The sequence below is a fragment of the Coregonus lavaretus genome (assembly GCF_964263955.1).
Source record: "Coregonus lavaretus genome assembly, contig: HAP1_SCAFFOLD_6999, whole genome shotgun sequence".
In the NCBI taxonomy this organism is placed as follows: Eukaryota; Metazoa; Chordata; class Actinopteri; order Salmoniformes; family Salmonidae; genus Coregonus; species Coregonus lavaretus.
Genome location: NW_028164345.1, coordinates 3,408 through 29,387, shown reverse-complemented (window position 1 = coordinate 29,387; position 25,980 = coordinate 3,408). Strand labels below are relative to the sequence as shown.

The window sequence follows — 25,980 nt, the reverse complement described above, 5'->3', positions numbered from 1 at the left end:
GAATCCGCCTGCAACATAGAGAGGACTCCGTCGGGCGGGGTTTCTGTGCTGCTGAATTCGAAACTAGGTGGTCGGGACGGGCTCTGGCCATCCCATATATGGGACTAGTATTGACTTCAAACAAGAACAAAGATCCGAATCCTATAGATGTCTAGCCTACATATTTAGCCTATATTTACACACGGCAGGCGCGACTTCTGCAGTGTATTGTATTGAGGTTTTATATCCATTTGGACCACCAAAGTGTATTGCATACAAATTAGCAGGATATCTCTCCGTTATTCTGACATGGGCGTAATGTAATGGGGAAAATACTCGTTGTGCTATATTGTAGCGTACAACAAACCGTTATTATGACACTGTGTTATTATTATAGCCATGTCAATAGCCATAAGTGTCAATATATTGTTTTCAATGACAGTAAAGGATGAATCGAGAAAAGAACGGTTTTCTCAACATGTGTAGTTTTCTTCTGATCTGATCTTTAGAATCAGATAATAAATCGAGGATGAGCAAGACAATAACCAAAACTCAAATAATCGTAGTCATAAATGTGTTTTACCTTGCAGCGGGGTTTGGTGATCAGATTTGTAAACGCAGGCTTTTCTTTAATTCATGACGCCCAGCTCTGCTAGAGCTCTCCACAATGAGCGGCGGGAAGGTTTCCGGTGGATATGAGCAGCTATAGTGGATGGGCCGCCCGGAGAGGCATGCGAGGAAGTTCGGACTGTGTTGGAAGATATGACGCGGTGGCACCGTTGATGAACTAGCCAGCGAGCCATGCGCAGTGCGTGCCGCTATCCTGCGTCCTTACGCACGTGGCATCTCTCGGAGGCAACGGAGCAGTGAGGAGCACGTAGCCTACATTCCCCGAGGTTAACATAAGCCCCGTATAATTATAACGGTTAGAGCCTGATAGTGAGATCAATATATTGAGATGTACATACAGTGCCTTCGTAAATTATTCAGACCCCTGACTTTTCCCACATTTTGTTATGTTACAGCCTTACTCTAAAATTGATTAAATAAATAAAAATCCTCACACAATACCCCATAATGACAAATCAAAAACAGGTTTTTAGAAATGTTTTGCACATTTATTAACAAACAAAAAACAGAAATACCTTATTTACATAAGTATTCAGACCCTTTGCTATGAGACTAGAAATTGAGCTCAGGTGCATCCTGTTTCCATTGATCATCCTTGAGATGTTTCTACAACTTGATTGGAGTCCACCTGTGTTAAATTCAATTGATTGTACATGATTTGGAAAGGCACACACCTGTCTATATAAGGTCCCACAGTTGACAGTGCATGTCTGCCCAAAAACCAAGCCATGAGTTCAAAGGAATTGTCTGTAGAGCTCCAAGACAGGATTGTGTCGATGCACAGTTCTGGGGAAGGGTACCAAAACATTTCTGCAGCATTGAAGGTCCCCAATAACACAGTAGCCTCCATCATTCTTAAATGGAAGAAGTTTGGAACCACTAAGACTCTTCCTAAAGCTGGCCGCCCGTCCAAACTGAGCAATCGGGGGAGAAGGGCCTTGGTCAGGGAGGTGACCAAGAACCCGATAGTCACTCTGACAGAGCTCTAGAGTTCCTCTGTCTAGATGGGAGAACCTTTGTAGTGTCTTAGAGTCTGTGATGTGCTGACCTTTGCAAAAAGTGTGTTAGAGGAAACTTGACTCTAGGATTTTGCTGATGTTGCAAAATGGTGTAACAGATGAACTTTACTCTACTTTGCTGAAACATCTGGAAAGCATTACTAAAGTTCAGGGAAAAGGTATAGGGGGAGAGATGTGGAAAAGGCCAGGGATTGGTTTTTAGAATCACACCATATTACGTCATAAATGATATAAAACCATGTCTTGAACAATAGGAGGGAAGAATAGCGAATTACAGAATTTGGCTCTTGCTGTTCTTAAGATATCTGCAGGTATCTGTAAATTCGATGCTGAAAACCCTTTGTTATAATAAACCTTTATAAACAAAGTACAGTGTCGGCGGACTCCTTATCATCACAGCATGGATCAGCAAAGGTGTGTCTTTTGGACACTACACCTTCCAGAAGGACAACCATCTCTGCAGCACTCCACCAATCAGGCCTTTATGGTAGAGTGGCCAGACGGAAGCCACTCCTCAGCAAAAGGCATTTGGAGTTTGCTAAAAGGCACCTAAAGACTCTCAGACCATGAGAAACAAGATTCTCTGGTCTGATGAAACCAAGATTGAAGCATGGTGGTGGCAGCATCATGCTGTGGGGATGTTTTTCAGCGGCAGGGACTGGGAGACTAGTCAGGATCGAGGCAAAGATGAATGGAGCAAAGTACAGAGAGATCCTTCATGATAACCTGCTCCAGAGCGCTCAGGACCTCAGACTGGGGCAAAGGTTCACCTTCCAACAGGACAACGACCCTAAGCACACAGCCAAGACAACACAGGAGGGGCTTCGGGACAAGTCTCTGAATTCCTTGAGTGGCCCAGCCAGAGCCCGGACTTAAACCTGATTGAACATCTCTGGAGGACCTGAAAATAGCTGTGCAGCAACGCTCCCCATCCAACCTGACAGAGCTTGAAAGGATCTGCAGAGAAGAACGGGAGAAACTCCCCAAATACAGGTGTGCCAAGCTTGTAACATCACACCCAAGAATACTCGATGCTGTAATCACTGCCAAAGGTGCTTCAACAAAGTACTGAGTAAAGGGTCTGAATACTTATGTAAATGTCATATTTCAGTTTTTTATTTGTAATAAATTACTAAACATTTCTAAAAACCTTTTTCTTGCTTTGTCATTAAGGGGTATTGTGTGTAGATTGATGAGGAGAAAAAAAAACAATTTAATCCATTTTAGAATAAGGCTGTAACGTAACAAAATGTGTAAAAGGTCAAGGGGTCTGAAAACTTTCCGAATACACTGTAAGGTCCTGTGGTTAAACTCCTCAGAAAGCCCTTCAGTAATGCCCCCAGTCTTTTTAATTCAACGTTTAAATAACATTATGTCTAATAAATCACTGTGTGTTTATTTCATGAAAATAACTTGAAATATATATTTTGTATCATTTATTTTCCCGAGCCTCCTTTTTGCCATTGAAATGCTCAGTCTGATTGTGTGGCTGTGCCGATACACATTGTAATACAGTGGTGGATAGGATCCTCTAGACGAGGGTTCTTCCATTCCGGTCCTGGAGGGCCGAAACACTTCTGGTTTTTATTTCTACCTGGTAGTTAATTGCACTCACCTGGTGTCCCAGGTCTGAATTAGCCCCTGATTAAGAAGGAGAGGATGAAAAACAGAGGTGTTTCGGCCCTCCAGGACCGGAATTGAAGAACCCTGGTCTAGACTCTGCAGCCTACCCTGCTTAACCCCTTCAAAGTAGGATACATATGCAAATAAAAGACGACTGGTCATTGGTCATAATAATCAGATCAGATTGTGATGTCATGCTGTGGGCCAATAACTCCATCCCACCTGAACAGACTGAAATTCGAGGCACTTTTTTTTCTTCTATAAAAAGCTTACTCTAAAAAGGGCATTATCACAATTTCAGAGTGTTATTTCGACCTCCATAGTGTGTAAAATGTAATAAAATAAAAAAAACAGGACAATCACGTTTTTTCACTGAGTTGAACAGTTTATTCTGTTTCTGTGTTGCTGACTGTTGACCTCTGTTCTCTCGGAAGCAGAGTTCTATGCAGTTCTGTGAGTTGTAACAGGGGCGGCAGGTAGCTTAGTGGTTAAGAGCGTTGTGCCAGTAACCAAAAGGTCGCTGGTTCTAATCCTCCGAGCCGACTACGTGAAAAATCTGTCGATGTGCCCTTGAGCAAGGCACTTAACCCTAATTGCTCCTGTAAGTCGCTCTGGATAAGAGCGTCTGCTGAATGACTAAAATGTAAATGTAACACATGAATTGTTTTCTGAAATAAGAAACAACCAAAATGCTGAATCTGCTAGTTTATGGAAATAGTTGATATCTGTCCATGTAACTGGCTCCATGCCTCAAGTAGTTGTGAAAAACTCTCCCTCACAAATGTGAAGCTTTTTTAAATCAAAGTATGAGTACCACAATAAGAACACAATTAACTTAGTTATTAAAATGTGGAACGTATTTAGCTTTATTGCTGAAACAAACATATGAATTTGTTGACAAAAAATAATAATTTCAAAATACACAGTAACTTTACACTATTTACACTATGGTCAATAAATAAGAATAAAATAATATTATTCTATGTACAACAAAAATATGATATTCTATTTTCTTGACAGATCTGACAGTTATGGCAGTTAGCTGGTGGTGGCGGTGGTTGATGACATCATCGTCGTCTTGGCAGTGGTCGATCTGCTCTCAATCTTGGTCACATGACTCTGGACCCAGGCTTCAGAAGGGTCAACACAAAATGTCTTCCCTTTCTTTGTGGTGAAACTGCAACAGAGTCACAACACATTGTCACTCATGACATCCAGTCTATAATATGAATGCTCCATCTGGTCTAGTACAGTGTAGCCTAGATATAGCCTGGTTCCAGATTCAGAATTTGCTCAAATGGAGCTGTAATTTAAGATTTTCTAAAATTTTAATACAAAAAGCATTACAAGAACATTGACGTCTTGATTTTTTCCAAAGTAACTGTTAGCAAATTCTGGTAAATTGATAAAACACACATTCTTTAATAACCTCAACGTCAACTTGTTTTGACATCTCATTGTCCTTTTAGCTCTATAGATGATATATTTTTAATGTTTTCCGTATATTTGGAATGCTTTCAGACAATGCGATTAATCACAATTAAATAACAATAGTGCAGTGAAATGACAGAAAGTGACCTTTAGTTAACTGATGAACTCTGACAACCTTAGTGATCCTATACTATCACCACTACAGTCCAGTGAAGTATAGGGTCTCTATGTATCGGAGGTTGTAACCATGCATCCCTAGCAACAGATTTGGACCCGTCCACAAACGGTATAGAACATGTTATGCCTTTAGAAATCTTTGTGTGTGTGTGTGTGTGTGTGTGTGTGTGCATTGTGGTTAACTTACACCAGTGCTTTGCGAGGGCAGCTACTAGGGGTCTTATAAACTGACACCATTGCATCAAGAGGGAGCCTCCTGGGGTGGAACTTCACACAGCAATTTCTGGCAGTTATTGCTTCAATCCCCATGACAGCTGGAAATAAAGGACGATCACACTCACTGGTCAACACATGGTGCTTCTTCCTATACGCTCATATACACACTGTACATACACACACTGTACACACACACACACACACACACACACACACACACACACACACACACACACACACACACACACACACACACACACACACACACACACACACACACACACACACACACACACACACACATACACACACACACACACACACACACACACACACACACACCTGCAGACGTGGTATGGAGGGAGCAGAGCAGTCCCAGGAGGAGTAGAGCAGTCAGGGTCTTCATGGTTCAGAGATGGTTGAGATGCTGAAGATTGTGTTGTCTGAGATGGTCACTGATGTTCTGGTCACTGATGTTCTGGTCTCTGATGTTCTGGTCTCTGATGCTCTGCAGCACATGATGGAAACATTTTCTAGAATTTCTTCAATTATACAGCTAAAGCCTGTTTCTGCTGAGTGTGAAGTTGGTGTGAGTGTTGGGAGAGTTACAGAGACTACAGTAGTCTAGTGAAGTTGGTGTGAGTGTTGGGAGAGTTACAGAGACTACAGTAGTCTAGTGAAGTTGGTGTGAGTGTTGGGAGAGTTACAGAGACTACAGTAGTCTAGTGAAGTTGGTGTGAGTGTTGGGAGAGTTACAGAGACTACAGTAGTCTAGTGAAGTTGGTGTGAGAGTGGGGAGAGTTATAGAGACTACAGTAGTCTAGTGAAGTTGGTGTGAGAGTGGGGAGAGTTATAGAGACTACAGTAGTCTAGTGAAGTTGGTGTGAGTGTGGGGAGAGTTACAGAGACTACAGTAGTCTAGTGAAGTTGGTGTGAGTGTGGGGAGAGTTACAGAGACTACAGTAGTTTAGTGAAGTGGTGTGAGTGTGGGGAGAGTTATAGAGACTACAGTAGTCTAGTGAAGTTGGTGTGAGTGTGGGGAGAGTTACATTGAGTACAGTAGTCTAGTGAAGTTGGTGTGAGTGTGGGGAGATTTACAGAGAGTACAGTAGTCTAGTGAAGTTGATGTTAGTGTGGGGAGATTTACAGAGAGTACAGTAGTCTAGTGAAGTTGATGTTAGTGTGGGGAGATTTACAGAGAGTAAAGTAGTCTAGTGAAGTTGGTGTTAGTGTGGGGAGATTTACAGAGAGTACAGTAGTCTAGTGAAGTTGATGTTAGTGTGGGGAGATTTACAGAGAGTAAAGTAGTCTAGTGAAGTTGGTGTTAGTGTGGGGAGATTTACAGAGAGTAAAGTAGTCTAGTGAAGTTGGTGTTAGTGTGGGGAGATTTACAGAGACTACAGTAGTCTAGCGAAGTTGGTGTTAGTGTGGGGAGATTTACAGAGACTACAGTAGTCTAGCGAAGTTGGTGTGAGTGTGCGGAGAGTTACAGAGACTACAGTAGTCTAGTGAAGTTGGTGTGAGTGTGCGGAGAGTTACAGAGACCACAGTAGTCTAGTGAAGTTGGTGTGAGTGTAGGGAGAGTTACAGAGACTACAGTAGTCTAGTGAAGTTGGTGTGAGTGTAGGGAGAGTTACAGAGACTACAGTAGTCTAGTGAAGTTGGTGTGAGTGTGGGGAGAGTTACATTGAGTACAGTAGTCTATTGAAGTTGGTGTGAGTGTGGGTAGAATTACAGAGAGTAAAGTAGTCTAGTGAAGTTGGTGTTAGTGTGGGGAGATTTACAGAGAGTAAAGTAGTCTAGTGAAGTTGGTGTTAGTGTGGGGAGATTTACAGAGAGTAAAGTAGTCTAGTGAAGTTGGTGTTAGTGTGGGGAGATTTACAGAGACTACAGTAGTCTAGTGAAGTTGGTGTGAGTGTGCAGAGAGTTACAGAGACTTAAGTAGTCTAGTGAAGTTGGTGTGAGTATAGGGAGAGTTACAGAGACTACAGTAGTCTAGTGAAGTTGGTGTGAGTGTAGGGAGAGTTACAGAGACTACAGTAGTCTAGTGAAGTTGGTGTGAGTGTGGGGAGAGTTATAGAGAGTACAGTAGTCTAGTGAGGTTGGGGAGAGTGTAGCGATAGTTACAGAGAGTACAGTAGTCTAGTGAAGTTGGTGTGAGTGTAGGGAGAGTTACAGAGACTACAGTAGTCTAGTAAAGTTGGTGTGAGAGTGGGGAGAGTTACATTGAGTACAGTAGTCTAGTGAAGTTGTTGTGAGTGTGGTGAGAATTACAGAGAGTAAAGTAGTCTAGTGAAGTTGGTGATGGTTGGGTAGAGTTACATTGAGTAAAGTAGTCTAGTGAAGATGGTGTGAGAGTGGGGAGACTTACAGAGAGTACAGTAGTCTAGTGAAGTTGGTGTTAGTGTGGGGAGATTTACAGAGAGTAAAGTAGTCTAGTGAAGTTGGTGTGAGTGTAGGGAGATTTACAGAGACTACAGTAGTCTAGTGAAGCTGGTGTTAGTGTGGGGAGATTTACAGAGAGTAGATTGGTCTAGTGAAGTTGGTGTTTGTGTGGGGAGATTTACAGAGACTACAGTAGACTAGTGAAGTTGGTGTTAGTGAGGGGAGATTTACAGAGAGTAAAGTAGTCTAGTGAAGTTGGTGTTAGTGTGGGGAGATTTACAGAGAGTAAAGTAGTCTAGTGAAGTTGGTGTGAGTGTGGGGAGAATTACAGAGAGTAAAGTAGTCTAGTGAAGTTGGTGATAGTTGGGGAGAGTTACATTGAGTAAAGTAGTCTAGTGAAGATGGTGTGAGAGTGGGGAGACTTACAGAGAGTACAGTAGTCTAGTGAAGTTGGTGTTAGTGTGGGGAGATTTACAGAGAGCACAGTAGTCTAGTGAAGTTGATGTTAGTGTGGGGAGATTTACAGAGAGTAAAGTAGTCTAGTGAAGTTGGTGTGAGTGTAGGGAGATTTACAGAGACTACAGTAGTCTAGTGAAGTTGGTGTTAGTGTGGGGATATTTACAGAGAGTAAAGTAGTCTAGTGAAGTTGGTGTTAGTGTGGGGAGATTTACAGAGAGTAAAGTAGTCTAGTGAAGTTGGTGTTAGTGTGGGGAGATTTACAGAGACAACAGTAGTCTAGTGAAGTTGGTGTTAGTGTGGGGAGAGTTACAGAGACTACAGTAGTCTAGTGAAGTTGGTGTTAGTGTGGGGAGATTTACAGAGAGTAAAGTAGTCTAGTGAAGTTGGTGTTAGTGTGGGGAGATTTACAGAGAGTAAAGTAGTCTAGTGAAGTTGGTGTTAGTGTGGGGAGAGTTACAGAGACTACAGTAGTCTAGTTAAGTTGGTGTGAGTGTGGGGAGAGTTACAGAGACTACATTAGTCTAGTGAAGTTGGTGAGAGTGTAGGGAGAGTTACAGAGACTAAAGTAGTCTAGTGAAGTTGGTGTGAGAGTGGGGAGGGTTACAGAGTATACAGTAGTCTAGTGAAGTTGGTGTGAGTGTGGGGAGAGTTACAGAGACTACTGTAGTCTAGTGAAGTTGGTTTGAGTGTGGGGAGAGTTACAAAGACTACAGTAGTCTAGTGACGTTGGTTTGAGTGTAGGGAGAGTTACAGAGACTACAGTAGTCTAGTGAAGTTGGTGTGTGAGTGGGGAGAGTTACAGAGTATACAATAGTCTAATGAAGTTGGTGTGAGTGTGGGGTGAGTTACAGAGACTACAGTAGTCTAGTGAAGTTGGTGTGAGTGTGGGGATATTTACAGAGAGTAAAGTAGTCTAGTGAAGTTGGTGTGAGTGTAGGAAGATTTACAGAGAGTAAAGTAGTCTAGTGAAGTTGGTGTTAGTGTGGGGAGATTTACAGAGAGCAGAGTAGTCTAGTGAAGTTGGTGTTAGTATGGGGAGATTTACAGAGACTACAGTAGACTAGTGAAGTTGGTGTTAGTGTGGGGAGATTTACAAAGAGTAAAGTAGTCTAGTGAAGTTGGTGTTAGTGTGGGGAGATTTACAGAGAGTAAAGTAGTCTAGTGAAGTTGGTGTTAGTGTGGGGAGATTTACAGAGAGTAAAGTAGTCTAGTGAAGTTGGTGTTAGTGTGGGGAGATTTACAGGGAGTAAAGTAGTCTAGTGAAGTTGGTGTTAGTGTGGGGAGAGTTACAGATACTACAGTAGTCTAGTTAAGTTGGTGTGAGTGTGGGGAGAGTTACAGAGACTACATTAGTCTAGTGAAGTTGGTGTGAGTGTAGGGAGAGTTACAGAGACTAAAGTAGTCTAGTGAAGTTGGTGTGAGTGTAGGGAGAGTTACAGAGACTACTGTAGTCTAGTGAAGTTGGTGTGAGAGTGGGAAGAGTTACAGAGACTACAGTAGTCTAGTGAAGTTGGTGTGAGAGTGGGGAGAGTTACAGAGTATACAGTAGTCTAGTGAAGTTGGTGTGAGTGTGGGGAGAGTTACAGAGACTACTGTAGTCTAGTGAAGTTGGTGTTAGTGTGGGGAGATTTACAGAGACAACAGTAGTCTAGTGAAGTTGGTGTTAGTGTGGGGAGAGTTACAGAGACTACAGTAGTCTAGTGAAGTTCGTGTTAGTGTGGGGAGATTTACAGAGAGTAAAGTAGTCTAGTGAAGTTGGTGTTAGTGTGGGGAGATTTACAGAGAGTAAAGTAGTCTAGTGAAGTTGGTGTTAGTGTGGGGAGATTTACAGAGACTACTGTAGTCTAGTGAAGTTGGTGTTAGTGTGGGGAGATTTACAGAGACAACAGTAGTCTAGTGAAGTTGGTGTTAGTGTGGGGAGAGTTACAGAGACTACAGTAGTCTAGTGAAGTTCGTGTTAGTGTGGGGAGATTTGCAGAGAGTAAAGTAGTCTAGTGAAGTTGGTGTTAGTGTGGGGAGATTTACAGAGAGTAAAGTAGTCTAGTGAAGTTGGTGTTAGTGTGGGGAGATTTACAGAGAGTAGAGTAGTCTAGTGAAGTTGGTGTTAGTGTGGGGAGATTTACAGAGAGTAAAGTAGTCTAGTGAAGTTGGTGTTAGTGTGGGGAGAGTTACAGAGAGTAAAGTAGTCTAGTGAAGTTGGTGTTAGTGTGGGGAGATTTACAGAGAGTAGAGTAGTCTAGTGAAGTTGGTGTTAGTGTGGGGAGAGTTACAGAGACTACTGTAGTCTAGTGAAGTTGGTTTGATTGTGGGGAGAGTTACAAAGACTACAGTAGTCTAGTGACGTTGGTGTGAGTGTAAGGAGAGTTACAGAGACTACAGTAGTCTAGTGAAGTTGGTGTGTGAGTGGGGAGAGTTACAGAGTATACAATAGTCTAATGAAGTTGGTGTGAGTGTGGGGAGAGTTACAGAGACTACAGTAGTCTAGTGAAGTTGGTGTGAGTGTGGGGAGATTTACAGAGAGTAAAGTAGTATAGTGAAGTTGGTGTGAGTGTAGGGAGATTTACAGAGAGTAAAGTAGTCTAGTGAAGTTGGTGTTAGTGTGGGGAGATTTACAGAGAGTAGAGTAGTCTAGTGAAGTTGGTGTTAGTGTGGGGAGATTTACAGAGACTACAGTAGACTAGTGAAGCTGGTGTTAGTGTGGGGAGATTTACAAAGAGTAAAGTAGTCTAGTGAAGTTGGTGTTAGTGTAGGGAGATTTACAGAGACTACAGTAGTCTAGTGAAGTTGGTGTTAGTGTGGGGAGATTTACAGAGAGTAAAGTAGTCTAGTGAAGTTGGTGTTAGTGTGGGGAGATTTACAGAGAGTAAAGTAGTCTAGTGAAGTTGGTGTTAGTGTGGGGAGAGTTACAGAGACTACAGTAGTCTAGTTAAGTTGGTGTGAGTGTGGGGAGAGTTACAGAGACTACAGTAGTCTAGTGAAGTTGGTGTGAGTGTAGGGAGAGTTACAGAGACTAAAGTAGTCTAGTGAAGTTGGTGTGAGTGTAGGGAGAGTTACAGAGACTACTGTAGTCTAGTGAAGTTGGTGTGAGAGTGGGAAGAGTTACAGAGACTACAGTAGTCTAGTGAAGTTGGTGTGAGAGTGGGGAGAGTTACAGAGTATACAGTAGTCTAGTGAAGTTGGTGTGAGTGTGGGGAGAGTTACAGAGACTACTGTAGTCTAGTGAGGTTGGTTTGAGTGTGGGGAGAGTTACAGAGACTACAGTAGTCTAGTGAAGTTGGTGTGAGTGTAGGGAGAGTTACAGGGACTACTGTAGTCTAGTGAAGTTGGTGTGAGTGTGGGGAGAGTTACAGAGACTACAGTAGTCTAGTGAAGTTGGTGTGAGAGTGGGGAGAGTTACAGAGTATACAGTAGTCTAATGAAGTTGGTGTGAGTGTGGGGAGAGTTACAGAGACTACAGTAGTCTAGTGAAGTTGGTGTGAGTGTGGGTAGAGTTACATTGAGTACAGTAGTCTAGTGAAGTTGGTGTGAGTAGGGGGAGAGTTACAGAGACTACAGTAGTCTAATGAAGTTGGTGTGAGTGTGGGGAGAGTTACAGAGGCTACTGTAGTCTAGTGAAGTTGGTGTGAGAGTGGGGAGAGTTACAGAGTATACAGTAGTCTAGTGAAGTTGGTGTGATTGTGGGGAGAGTTACAGAGACTACTGTAGTCTAGTGAAGTTGGTTTGAGTGTGGGGAGAGTTACAGACTACAGTAGTCTAGTGAAGTTGGTGTGAGTGTAGGGAGAGTTACAGAGACTACTGTAGTCTAGTGAAGTTGGTGTGAGTGTGGGGAGAGTTACAGAGACTACAGTAGTCTATTGAAGTTGGTGTGAGTGTGGGGAGAGTTACATTGAGTACAGTAGTCTAGTGAAGTTGGTGTGAGTGTGGGGAGAGTTACAGAGACTACAGTAGTCTAGTGAAGTTGGTGTGAGTGTGGGAAGAGTTACAGAGACTACTGTAGTCTAGTGAAGTTGGTGTGAGTGTGGGGAGAGTTACAGAGACTACAGTAGTTAGTGAAGTTGGTGTGAGTGTAGGGAGAGTTACAGAGACTACAGTAGTCTAGTGAAGTTGGTGTGAGTGTGGGGAGAGTTACAGAGACTACAGTAGTCTAGTGAAGTTGGTGTGAGTGTAGGGAGAGTTACAGAGACTACAGTAGTCTTGTCCGGGCCAAATCTGCCCGTAGCGTGTGTTAACCTGTTTCTGCAATTAAGTTATTTGTTTTTATCAACATGGACACATCCTAAAATCTGTATTTAAAAGTTGAAAGATACATAGTTGATTTCAAGTATTGCTTATAAACTAGTTGCTTATGATGTAGAGAACTTAATTTAATCTTAATTGTTCTTGTATTTGATGTAATGTATCATAGTATGTAGTCCACTTTAATAGCCTTCCTTTGATATGCAATTCTCCAGTAAATGTATTCTGCGTATTTCAGAAAATAGCAGCCTATTGAACATACTTGAGGAAACAGAGGTAGAGAGAATTGAGAAAGAGGAACCTAACGAACAGAATGTTGGTTCTTAGAAAGATATTCAGAGTGAATGAGGGTTGGAGGGGAGTTTCCCCCCTCAATTGTCAATGGGTCTGATGGACCAGCTCTCTGTATAAAAGACAGGTCAGATCAGACCTCAGGCATAGAACCAGACCAGAGCATCAGAGACCAGAGAATCAGAGACCAGAGCATCAGAGAACAGAGCATCAGAGACCAGAATATCAGAGACCAGAACATCAGAGACCAGAACATCAGTGACCATCTCAGACAACACAATCTTCAGCATCTCAACCATCTCTGAACCATGAAGACCCTGACTGCTCTACTCCTCCTGGGACTGCTCTGCTCCCTCCATACCACGTCTGCAGGTGTGTGTGTGTGTGTGTGTGTGTGTGTGTGTGTGTGTGTGTGTGTGTGTGTGTGTGTGTGAGTGTGTGTGTGTGTGTGTGTGTGTGTGTGTGTGTGTGTGTGTGTGTGTGTGTGTGTGTGTGTGAGTGTGTGTGTGTGTGTGTGTGTGTGTGTGTGTGTGTGTGTGTGTGTGTGTGTGTGTGTGTGTGTGTGTGTGTGTGTGTGTGTGTGTGTGTGTGTGTGTGTGTGTGTGTGTGTGTGTGTGTGTGTGTGTGTTGGGGAGTGGATGAGTAGCCATGCTGTGTAAGACGCTGTTGGATACGCTCCTGGAGATCTTCATGATAACTGTGGTTTATGATCATTTGTTTACAGCTGTCATTGCGTTGGAAACGGCAACTGAATGCTGTATGCATTTCACCCAGAGGATCCCTCTTAACCAAGTGGTTTCTCTCAGAGCAACCTCCAGTAGCTGCCCTCGCAAAGCACTGATGTAAGTAAGCATAGTCTAAAGTAAACTGGACATCTAGGCTAGCGTGGTCCCAGATCTGTTTGTGCTATCACGTCAACTCCTTGTTATGCCTAACATGACCAGGAGTGACAAGGAGTTGGCATGATAGCACAAACACATCTGGAACCAGGCTATATCTAGGCTACATTGTACTAGACCCGATGGAGCATTCATATTATAGACTGGATGTCATGAGTGACAATGTGTTGTGACTCTGTTGCAGTTTCACCACACAGAAAGGGAAGACATTTTGTGTTGACCCTTCTGAAGCCTGGGTCCAGAGTCATGTGACCAAGATTGAGAGCAGATCGACCATGATGTCGTCAACCCCCATCCTGTAAACATATTTGACATGTAGCTATTCAGTAACCTATTTAACATTTTATATGTTATAAATCCGTTGAAGCTTTCAAACATATCCTGTGAAAGAGTGGATCATATTATTAAATTAATGTATTTACTTTGATGATATTGTGATGGATTGATGGGTTGTATATATAACTATTCTACTATACTGATATATATATATTGTTTTTTTCACTTTGTCCATCTGCAGTTCTTTAAATAAATCAAGTATTCTGAAAAATTCTCTATGATATTCATTTTAGCATTCTCAATGTATAGAGAATATACATTGAGTGTACAAAACATTAGGAACACCTTCCTAATATTGAGTTGCAACCCACCCTTTTGCCCTCAGAACAGCCTCAATTCGTCGGGGCGTGTACTCTACAAAGTGTCAAAAGTGTTCTACAGGGATACTTGGCCCATGTTGACTCCAATGCTTGCCCACAAGTTGTGTCAAGTTGGCTGGATGTCCTTTTGGGTGGTGGACAATTCTCGATACACACAGAAAACTGTTGAGCGTGAAATGTTCCTAATGTTTTGTACACTCAGTGTATGGACTATCTCTGTCACAAGCCCTTTCAAATCCCTCTCATCGATCTCATCAACACTGACTGGCCCCATCTAGAGGAGCAAAACGGAACTAACTTCCAAGACATTTAATTGTTATTATGAACTAGTATAATTCTGTAATAACAGTCTGTGTGTTACTTTATGAACTGGAATAATGCTGTAATAACAGTCTGTGTGTTACTTTATGAACTGGTATAATGCTGTAATAACAGTCTGTGTGTTACTTTATGAACTGGTATAATGCTGTAATAACATAGTCTGTGTGTTACTTTATGAACTGGTATAATGCTGTAATAACATAGTCTGTGTGTTACTTTATGAACTGGTATAATGCTGTAATAACAGTCTGTGTGTTACTTTATGAACTGGTATAATGCTGTAATAACATAGTCTGTGTGTTACTTTATGAACTGGTATAATGCTGTAATAACAGTCTGTGTGTTACTTTATGAACTGGTATAATGCTGTAATAACATAGTCTGTGTTACTTTATGAACTGGTATAATGCTGTATTAACATAGTCTGTGTGTTACTTTATGAACTGGTATAATGCTGTAATAACAGTCTGTGTGTTACTTTATGAACTGGTATAATGCTGTAATAACATAGTCTGTGTGTTACTTTATGAACTGGTATAATGCTGTAATAACATAGTCTGTGTGTTACTTTATGAACTGGTATAATGCTGTAATAACAGTCTGTGTGTTATTTTATGAACTGGTATAATGCTGTAATAACAGTCTGTTACTTTATGAACTGGTATAATGCTGTAATAACAGTCTGTGTGTTACTTTATGAACTGGTATAATGCTGTAATAACATAGTCTGTGTTACTTTATGAACTGGTATAATGCTGTAATAACAGTCTGTGTGTTACTTTATGAACTGGTATAATGCTGTAATAACATAGTCTGTGTGTTACTTTATGAACTGGTATAATGCTGTAATAACATAGTCTGTGTTACTTTATGAACTGGTATAATGCTGTAATAACATAGTCTGTGTGTTACTTTATGAACTGGTATAATGCTGTAATAACAGTCTGTGTGTTACTTTATGAACTGGTATAATGCTGTAATAACATAGTCTGTGTGTTACTTTATGAACTGGTATAATGCTGTAATAACATAGTCTGTGTGTTACTTTATGAACTGGTATAATGCTGTATTAACAGTCTGTTACTTTATGAACTGGTATAATGCTGTAATAACAGTCTGTGTGTTACTTTATGAACTGGTATAATGCTGTATTAACAGTCTGTTACTTTATGAACTGGTATAATGCTGTAATAACAAAGTCTGTGTGTTACTTTATGAACTGGTATAATGCTGTAATAACATAGTCTGTGTGTTACTTTATGAACTGGTATAATGCTGTAATAACAGTCTGTGTGTTACTTTATGAACTGGTATAATGCTGTAATAACAGTCTGTGTGTTACTTTATGAACTGGTATAATGCTGTAATAACATAGTCTGTGTGTTACTTTATGAACTGGTATAATGCTGTAATAACAAAGTCTGTGTGTTACTTTATGAACTGGTATAATGCTGTAATAACATAGTCTGTGTGTTACTTTATGAACTGGTATAATGCTGTAATAACAGTCTGTGTGTTACTTTATGAACTGGTATAATGCTGTAATAACATAGTCTGTGTTACTTTATGAACTGGTATAATGCTGTAATAACAGTCTGTCTGTTACTTTATGAACTGGTATAATGCTGTAATAACAGTATGTGTGTTACTTTATGAACTGGTATAATGCTGTAATTAGTCTGTCTGTTACTTTATGAACTGGTATAATGCTGTAATAACAGTCTGTGTGTTACTTTATGAACTGGTATAATGCTGTAATAACAGTCTGTGTGTTACTTTATGAACTGGTATAATGCTGTAATAACATAGTCTGTGTGTTACTTTATGAACTGGTATAATGCTGTAATAACAGTCTGTGTGTTACTTTATGAACTGGTATAATGCTGTAATAACAGTCTGTGTGTTACTTTATGAACTGGTATAATGCTGTAATAACAGTCTGTGTGTTACTTTATGAACTGGTATAATGCTGTAATAACAGTCTGTGTGTTACTTTATGAACTGGTATAATGCTGTAATAACAGTCTGTGTGTTACTTTATGAACTGGTATAATGCTGTAATAACAGTCTGTTACTTTATGAACTGGTATAATAATGTAATAACATAGTCTGTGTGTTACTTTATGAACTGGTATAATGCTGTATTAACAGTCTGTTACTTTATGAACTGGTATAATGCTGTAATAACAGTCTGTGTGTTACTTTGTGAACTGGTATAATGCTGTATTAACAGTCTGTTACTTTATGAACTGGTATAATGCTGTAATAACAGTCTGTGTGTTACTTTATGAACTGGTATAATGCTGTAATAACATAGTCTGTGTGTTACTTTATGAACTGGTATAATGCTGTAATAACATAGTCTGTGTGTTACTTTATGAACTGGTATAATGCTGTATTAACAGTCTGTTACTTTATGAACTGGTATAATGCTGTAATAACAGTCTGTGTGTTACTTTGTGAACTGATATAATGCTGTATTAACAGTCTGTTACTTTATGAACTGGTATAATGCTGTAATAACAGTCTGTGTGTTACTTTATGAACTGGTATAATGCTGTAATAACATAGTCTGTGTGTTACTTTATGAACTGGTATAATGCTGTAATAACAGTCTGTGTGTTACTTTATGAACTGGTATGATGCTGTAATAACAGTCTGTGTGTTACTTTATGAACTGGTATAATGCTGTAATAACATAGTCTGTGTGTTACTTTGTGAACTGGTATAATGCTGTAATAACATAGTCTGTGTGTTACTTTATGAACTGGTATAATGCTGTAATAACAAAGTCTGTGTGTTACTTTATGAACTGGTATAATGCTGTAATAACATAGTCTGTGTGTTACTTTATGAACTGGTATAATGCTGTAATAACAGTCTGTGTGTTACTTTATGAACTGGTATAATGCTGTAATAACATAGTCTGTGTTACTTTATGAACTGGTATAATGCTGTAATAACAGTCTGTCTGTTACTTTATGAACTGGTATAATGCTGTAATAACAGTCTGTGTGTTACTTTATGAACTGGTATAATGCTGTAATAACATAGTCTGTCTGTTACTTTATGAACTGGTATAATGCTGTAATAACAGTCTGTGTGTTACTTTATGAACTGGTATAATGCTGTAATAACAGTCTGTGTGTTACTTTATGAACTGGTATAATGCTGTAATAACAGTCTGTGTGTTACTTTATGAACTGGTATAATGCTGTAATAACAGTCTGTGTGTTACTTTATGAACTGGTATAATGCTGTAATAACAGTCTGTGTGTTACTTTATGAACTGGTATAATGCTGTAATAACAGTCTGTGTGTTACTTTATGAACTGGTATAATGCTGTAATAACAGTCTGTGTGTTACTTTATGAACTGGTATAATGCTGTAATAACAGTCTGTGTGTTACTTTATGAACTGGTATAATGCTGTAATAACAGTCTGTGTGTTACTTTATGAACTGGTATAATGCTGTAATAACAGTCTGTGTGTTACTTTATGAACTGGTATAATGCTGTAATAACAGTCTGTGTGTTACTTTATGAACTGGTATAATGCTGTAATAACAGTCTGTGTGTTACTTTATGAACTGGTATAATGCTGTAATAACAGTCTGTGTGTTACTTTATGAACTGGTATAATGCTGTAATAACAGTCTGTTACTTTATGAACTGGTATAATGCTGTAATAACATAGTCTGTGTGTTACTTTATGAACTGGTATAATGCTGTATTAACAGTCTGTTACTTTATGAACTGGTATAATGCTGTAATAACAGTCTGTGTGTTACTTTGTGAACTGGTATAATGCTGTATTAACAGTCTGTTACTTTATGAACTGCTATAATGCTGTAATAACAGTCTGTGTGTTACTTTATGAACTGGTATAATGCTGTAATAACATAGTCTGTGTGTTACTTTATGAACTGGTATAATGCTGTAATAACATAGTCTGTGTGTTACTTTATGAACTGGTATAATGCTGTATTAACAGTCTGTTACTTTATGAACTGGTATAATGCTGTAATAACAGTATGTGTGTTACTTTGTGAACTGGTATAATGCTGTATTAACAGTCTGTTACTTTATGAACTGGTATAATGCTGTAATAACATAGTCTGTGTGTTACTTTATGAACTGGTATAATGCTGTAATAACATAGTCTGTGTGTTACTTTATGAACTGGTATAATGCTGTAATAACAGTCTGTGTGTTACTTTATGAACTGGTATAATGCTGTAATAACATAGTCTGTGTTACTTTATGAACTGGTATAATGCTTTAATAACAGTCTGTGTGTTACTTTATGAACTGGTATAATGCTGTAATAACAGTCTGTGTGTTACTTTATGAACTGGTATAATGCTGTAATAACATAGTCTGTGTGTTACTTTATGAACTGGTATAATGCTGTAATAACATAGTCTGTGTTACTTTATGAACTGGTATAATGCTGTAATAACATAGTCTGTGTGTTACTTTATGAACTGGTATAATGCTGTAATAACAGTCTGTGTGTTACTTTATGAACTGGTATAATGCTGTAATAACATAGTCTGTGTGTTACTTTATGAACTGGTATAATGCTGTAATAACATATTCTGTGTGTTACTTTATGAGCTGGTATAATGCTGTATTAACAGTCTGTTACTTTATGAACTGGTATAATGCTGTAATAACAGTCTGTGTGTTACTTTATGAACTGGTATAATGCTGTATTAACAGTCTGTTACTTTATGAACTGGTATAATGCTGTAATAACAAAGTCTGTGTGTTACTTTATGAACTGGTATAATGCTGTAATAACAGTCTGTGTTACTTTATGAACTGGTATAATGCTGTAATAACAGTCTGTTACTTTATGAACTGGTATAATGCTGTATTAACAGTCTGTTACTTTATGAACTGGTATAATGCTGTAATAACAGTCTGTGTGTTACTTTATGAACTGGTATAATGCTGTATTAACAGTCTGTTACTTTATGAACTGGTATAATGCTGTAATAACAAAGTCTGTGTGTTACTTTATGGACTGGTATAATGCTGTAATAACATAGTCTGTGTGTTACTTTATGAACTGGTATAATGCTGTAATAACAGTCTGTGTGTTACTTTATGAACTGGTATAATGCTGTAATAACATAGTCTGTGTGTTACTTTATGAACTGGTATAATGCTGTAATAACAAAGTCTGTGTGTTACTTTATGAACTGGTATAATGCTGTAATAACATAGTCTGTGTGTTACTTTATGAACTGGTATAATGCTGTAATAACAGTCTGTGTGTTACTTTATGAACTGGTATAATGCTGTAATAACATAGTCTGTGTTACTTTATGAACTGGTATAATGCTGTAATAACAGTCTGTCTGTTACTTTATGAACTGGTATAATGCTGTAATAACAGTCTGTGTGTTACTTTATGAACTGGTATAATGCTGTAATAACATAGTCTGTCTGTTACTTTATGAACTGGTATAATGCTGTAATAACAGTCTGTGTGTTACTTTATGAACTGGTATAATGCTGTAATAACAGTCTGTGTGTTACTTTATGAACTGGTATAATGCTGTAATAACATAGTCTGTGTGTTACTTTATGAACTGGTATAATGCTGTAATAACAGTCTGTGTGTTACTTTATGAACTGGTATAATGCTGTAATAACAGTCTGTGTGTTACTTTATGAACTGGTATAATGCTGTAATAACAGTCTGTGTGTTACTTTATGAACTGGTATAATGCTGTAATAACAGTCTGTGTGTTACTTTATGAACTGGTATAATGCTGTAATAACAGTCTGTTACTTTATGAACTGGTATAATGCTGTAATAACATAGTCTGTGTGTTACTTTATGAACTGGTATAATGCTGTATTAACAGTCTGTTACTTTATGAACTGGTATAATGCTGTAATAACAGTCTGTGTGTTACTTTGTGAACTGGTATAATGCTGTATTAACAGTCTGTTACTTTATGAACTGATATAATGCTGTAATAACAGTCTGTGTGTTACTTTATGAACTGGTATAATGCTGTAATAACATAGTCTGTGTGTTACTTTATGAACTGGTATAATGCTGTAATAACATAGTCTGTGTGTTACTTTATGAACTGGTATAATGCTGTATTAACAGTCTGTTACTTTATGAACTGGTATAATGCTGTAATAACAGTCTGTGTGTTACTTTGTGAACTGGTATAATGCTGTATTAACAGTCTGTTACTTTATGAACTGGTATAATGCTGTAATAACAGTCTGTGTGTTACTTTATGAACTGGTATAATGCTGTAATAACAGTCTGTGTGTTACTTTATGAACTGGTATAATGCTGTAATAACATAGTCTGTGTGTTACTTTATGAACTGGTATAATGCTGTAATAACATATTCTGTGTGTTACTTTATGAGCTGGTATAATGCTGTATTAACAGTCTGTTACTTTATGAACTGGTATAATGCTGTAATAACAGTCTGTGTGTTACTTTATGAACTGGTATAATGCTGTATTAACAGTCTGTTACTTTATGAACTGGTATAATGCTGTAATAACAAAGTCTGTGTGTTACTTTATGAACTGGTATAATGCTGTAATAACAGTCTGTGTTACTTTATGAACTGGTATAATGCTGTAATAACAGTCTGTTACTTTATGAACTGGTATAATGCTGTATTAACAGTCTGTTACTTTATGAACTGGTATAATGCTGTAATAACAGTCTGTGTGTTACTTTATGAACTGGTATAATGCTGTATTAACAGTCTGTTACTTTATGAACTGGTATAATGCTGTAATAACAAAGTCTGTGTGTTACTTTATGGACTGGTATAATGCTGTAATAACATAGTCTGTGTGTTACTTTATGAACTGGTATAATGCTGTAATAACAGTCTGTGTGTTACTTTATGAACTGGTATAATGCTGTAATAACATAGTCTGTGTGTTACTTTATGAACTGGTATAATGCTGTAATAACAAAGTCTGTGTGTTACTTTATGAACTGGTATAATGCTGTAATAACATAGTCTGTGTGTTACTTTATGAACTGGTATAATGCTGTAATAACAGTCTGTGTGTTACTTTATGAACTGGTATAATGCTGTAATAACATAGTCTGTGTTACTTTATGAACTGGTATAATGCTGTAATAACAGTCTGTCTGTTACTTTATGAACTGGTATAATGCTGTAATAACAGTCTGTGTGTTACTTTATGAACTGGTATAATGCTGTAATAACATAGTCTGTCTGTTACTTTATGAACTGGTATAATGCTGTAATAACAGTCTGTGTGTTACTTTATGAACTGGTATAATGCTGTAATAACAGTCTGTGTGTTACTTTATGAACTGGTATAATGCTGTAATAACATAGTCTGTGTGTTACTTTATGAACTGGTATAATGCTGTAATAACAGTCTGTGTGTTACTTTATGAACTGGTATAATGCTGTAATAACAGTCTGTGTGTTACTTTATGAACTGGTATAATGCTGTAATAACAGTCTGTGTGTTACTTTATGAACTGGTATAATGCTGTAATAACAGTCTGTGTGTTACTTTATGAACTGGTATAATGCTGTAATAACAGTCTGTTACTTTATGAACTGGTATAATGCTGTAATAACATAGTCTGTGTGTTACTTTATGAACTGGTATAATGCTGTATTAACAGTCTGTTACTTTATGAACTGGTATAATGCTGTAATAACAGTCTGTGTGTTACTTTGTGAACTGGTATAATGCTGTATTAACAGTCTGTTACTTTATGAACTGATATAATGCTGTAATAACAGTCTGTGTGTTACTTTATGAACTGGTATAATGCTGTAATAACATAGTCTGTGTGTTACTTTATGAACTGGTATAATGCTGTAATAACATAGTCTGTGTGTTACTTTATGAACTGGTATAATGCTGTATTAACAGTCTGTTACTTTATGAACTGGTATAATGCTGTAATAACAGTCTGTGTGTTACTTTGTGAACTGGTATAATGCTGTATTAACAGTCTGTTACTTTATGAACTGGTATAATGCTGTAATAACAGTCTGTGTGTTACTTTATGAACTGGTATAATGCTGTAATAACATAGTCTGTGTGTTACTTTATGAACTGGTATAATGCTGTAATAACAGTCTGTGTGTTACTTTATGAACTGGTATGATGCTGTAATAACAGTCTGTGTGTTACTTTATGAACTGGTATAATGCTGTAATAACATAGTCTGTGTGTTACTTTGTGAACTGGTATAATGCTGTAATAACATAGTCTGTGTGTTACTTTATGAACTGGTATAATGCTGTAATAACAAAGTCTGTGTGTTACTTTATGAACTGGTATAATGCTGTAATAACATAGTCTGTGTGTTACTTTATGAACTGGTATAATGCTGTAATAACATAGTCTGTGTGTTACTTTATGAACTGGTATAATGCTGTAATAACATAGTCTGTGTGTTACTTTATGAACTGGTATAATGCTGTAATAACAAAGTCTGTGTGTTACTTTATGAACTGGTATAATGCTGTAATAACATAGTCTGTGTGTTACTTTATGAACTGGTATAATGCTGTAATAACAGTCTGTGTGTTACTTTATGAACTGGTATAATGCTGTAATAACATAGTCTGTCTGTTACTTTATGAACTGGTATAATGCTGTAATAACAGTCTGTGTGTTACTTTATGAACTGGTATAATGCTGTAATAACAGTCTGTGTGTTACTTTATGAACTGGTATAATGCTGTAATAACAGTCTGTGTGTTACTTTATGAACTGGTATAATGCTGTAATAACAGTCTGTGTGTTACTTTATGAACTGGTATAATGCTGTAATAACAGTCTGTGTGTTACTTTATGAACTGGTATAATGCTGTAATAACAGTCTGTGTGTTACTTTATGAACTGGTATAATGCTGTAATAACAGTCTGTGTGTTACTTTATGAACTGGTATAATGCTGTAATAACAGTCTGTGTGTTACTTTATGAACTGGTATAATGCTGTAATAACAGTCTGTGTGTTACTTTATGAACTGGTATAATGCTGTAATAACAGTCTGTGTGTTACTTTATGAACTGGTATAATGCTGTAATAACAGTCTGTGTGTTACTTTATGAACTGGTATAATGCTGTAATAACAGTCTGTGTGTTACTTTATGAACTGGTATAATGCTGTAATAACAGTCTGTGTGTTACTTTATGAACTGGTATAATGCTGTAATAACAGTCTGTGTGTTACTTTATGAACTGGTATAATGCTGTAATAACAGTCTGTGTGTTACTTTATGAACTGGTATAATGCTGTAATAACAGTCTGTTACTTTATGAACTGGTATAATGCTGTAATAACATAGTCTGTGTGTTACTTTATGAACTGGTATAATGCTGTATTAACAGTCTGTTACTTTATGAACTGGTATAATGCTGTAATAACAGTCTGTGTTACTTTGTGAACTGGTATAATGCTGTATTAACAGTCTGTTACTTTATGACCTGGTATAATGCTGTAATAACAGTATGTGTGTTACTTTATGAACTGGTATAATGCTGTAATAACATAGTCTGTGTGTTACTTTATGAACTGGTATAATGCTGTAATAACATAGTCTGTGTGTTACTTTATGAACTGGTATAATGCTGTATTAACAGTCTGTTATTTTATGAACTGGTATAATGCTGTAATAACAGTCTGTGTGTTACTTTGTGAACTGGTTTAATGCTGTATTAACAGTCTGTTACTTTATGAACTGGTATAATGCTGTAATAACAGTCTGTGTGTTACTTTATGAACTGGTATAATGCTGTAATAACATAGTCTGTGTGTTACTTTATGAACTGGTATAATGCTGTAATAACAGTCTGTGTGTTACTTTATGAACTGGTATGATGCTGTAATAACAGTCTGTGTGTTACTTTATGAACTGGTATAATGCTGTAATAACATAGTCTGTGTGTTACTTTATGAACTGGTATAATGCTGTAATAACAGTCTGTGTGTTACTTCATGAACTGGTATAATGCTGTAATAACATAGTCTGTGTGTTACTTTATGAACTGGTATAATGCTGTAATAACATAGTCTGTGTGTTACTTTATGAACTGGTATAATGCTGTAATAACAGTCTGTGTGTTACTTTATGAACTGGTATAATGCTGTAATAACATAGTCTATGTGTTACTTTATGAACTGGTATAATGCTGTAATAACATAGTATGTGTGTTACTTTATGAACTGCTATAATGCTGTAATAACATAGTCTGTGTGTTACTTTATGAACTGGTATAATGCTGTAATAACATAGTCTGTGTGTTACTTTATGAACTGGTATAATGCTGTATTAACAGTCTGTTACTTTATGAACTGGTATAATGCTGTAATAACATAGTCTGTGTGTTACTTTATGAACTGGTATAATGCTGTAATAACAGTCTGTGTGTTACTTTATGAACTGGTATAATGCTGTAATAACAGTCTGTGTGTTACTTTATGAACTGGTATAATGCTGTAATAACATAGTCTGTTTGTTACTTTATGAACAGGTATAATGCTGTAATAACTGTCTGTGTGTTACTTTATGAACTGGTATAATGCTGTATTAACAGTCTGTTACTTTATGAACTGGTATAAGCTGTAATAACAGTATGTGTGTTACTTTATGAACTGGTATAATGCTGTAATAACAGTCTGTGTGTTACTTTATGAACTGGTATAATGCTGTAATAACATAGTCTGTGTGTTACTTTATGAACTGGTATAATGCTGTAATAACAGTCTGTGTGTTACTTTATGAACTGGTATAATGCTGTAATAACAGTCTGTGTGTTACTTTATGAACTGGTATAATGCTGTAATAACAGTCTGTGTGTTACTTTATGAACTGGTATAATGCTGTAATAACATAGTCTGTGTGTTACTTTATGAACTGCTATAATGCTGTAATAACATAGTCTGTGTGTTACTTTATGAACTGGTATAATGCTGTATTAACAGTCTGTTACTTTATGAACTGGTATAATGCTGTAATAACAGTCTGTGTGTTACTTTGTGAACTGGTATAATGCTGTAATAACACAGTCTGTGTGTTACTTTATGAACTGGTATAATGCTGTAATAACAGTCTGTGTTACTTTATGAACTGGTATAATGCTGTATTAACAGTCTGTTACTTTATATGAACTGGTATAATGCTGTAATAACAGTCTGTGTGTTACTTTATGAACTGGTATAATGCTGTAATAACAGTCTGTTACTTTATGAACTGGTATAATGCTGTAATAACATAGTCTGTGTGTTACTTTATGAACTGGTATAATGCTGTAATAACAGTCTGTGTGTTACTTTATGAACTGGTATAATGCTGTAATAACAGTCTGTGTGTTACTTTATGAACTGGTATAATGCTGTAATAACAGTCTGTGTGTTACTTTATGAACTGGTATAATGCTGTAATAACAGTCTGTGTGTTACTTTATGAACTGCTATAATGCTGTAATAACAGTCTGTCTGTTACTTTATGCACTGGTATAATGCTGTAATAACAGTCTGTGTGTTACTTTATGAACTGGAATAATGCTGTAATAACATAGTCTGTGTGTTACTTTATGAACTGGTATAATGCTGTAATAACAGTCTGTGTGTTACTTTATGAACTGGTAT

General features: G+C 37.7%; 1 protein-coding gene across 1 annotated transcript; it reads right to left on the bottom strand.

Moving 5' to 3' along the window:
• Window positions 1-4,214: 4,214 nt before the first annotated feature.
• Window positions 4,215-5,565, bottom strand: LOC311117132 (C-C motif chemokine 13-like). The gene is made up of 3 exons (XM_084192117.1): window positions 5,418-5,565; window positions 5,047-5,173; window positions 4,215-4,428 (listed from the first exon to the last, which is right to left on the bottom strand). Exons 1-3 carry the CDS (start codon window positions 5,479-5,481, stop codon window positions 4,290-4,292), a joined length of 330 nt encoding a protein of 109 aa, XP_084048243.1. The 5' UTR covers window positions 5,482-5,565; the 3' UTR covers window positions 4,215-4,289.
• Between the last annotated feature and the right edge of the window lie 20,415 nt (window positions 5,566-25,980).

What these genes read in the sequence shown, in the direction of transcription:
- LOC311117132 (XM_084192117.1), bottom strand. Translation starts at nt 5,481, where the DNA reads ATGAAGACCCTGACTGCTCTACTCCTCCTGGGACTGCTCTGCTCCCTC. An exon ending in CCTCCATACCACGTCTGCAG is followed by an intron (nt 5,174 to 5,417) that starts GTGTGTGTGTGT and finishes CTTTATTTCCAG; the next exon opens with CTGTCATGGGGATTGAAGCA. An exon ending in TGCCCTCGCAAAGCACTGGT is followed by an intron (nt 4,429 to 5,046) that starts GTAAGTTAACCA and finishes ACTCTGTTGCAG; the next exon opens with TTTCACCACAAAGAAAGGGA.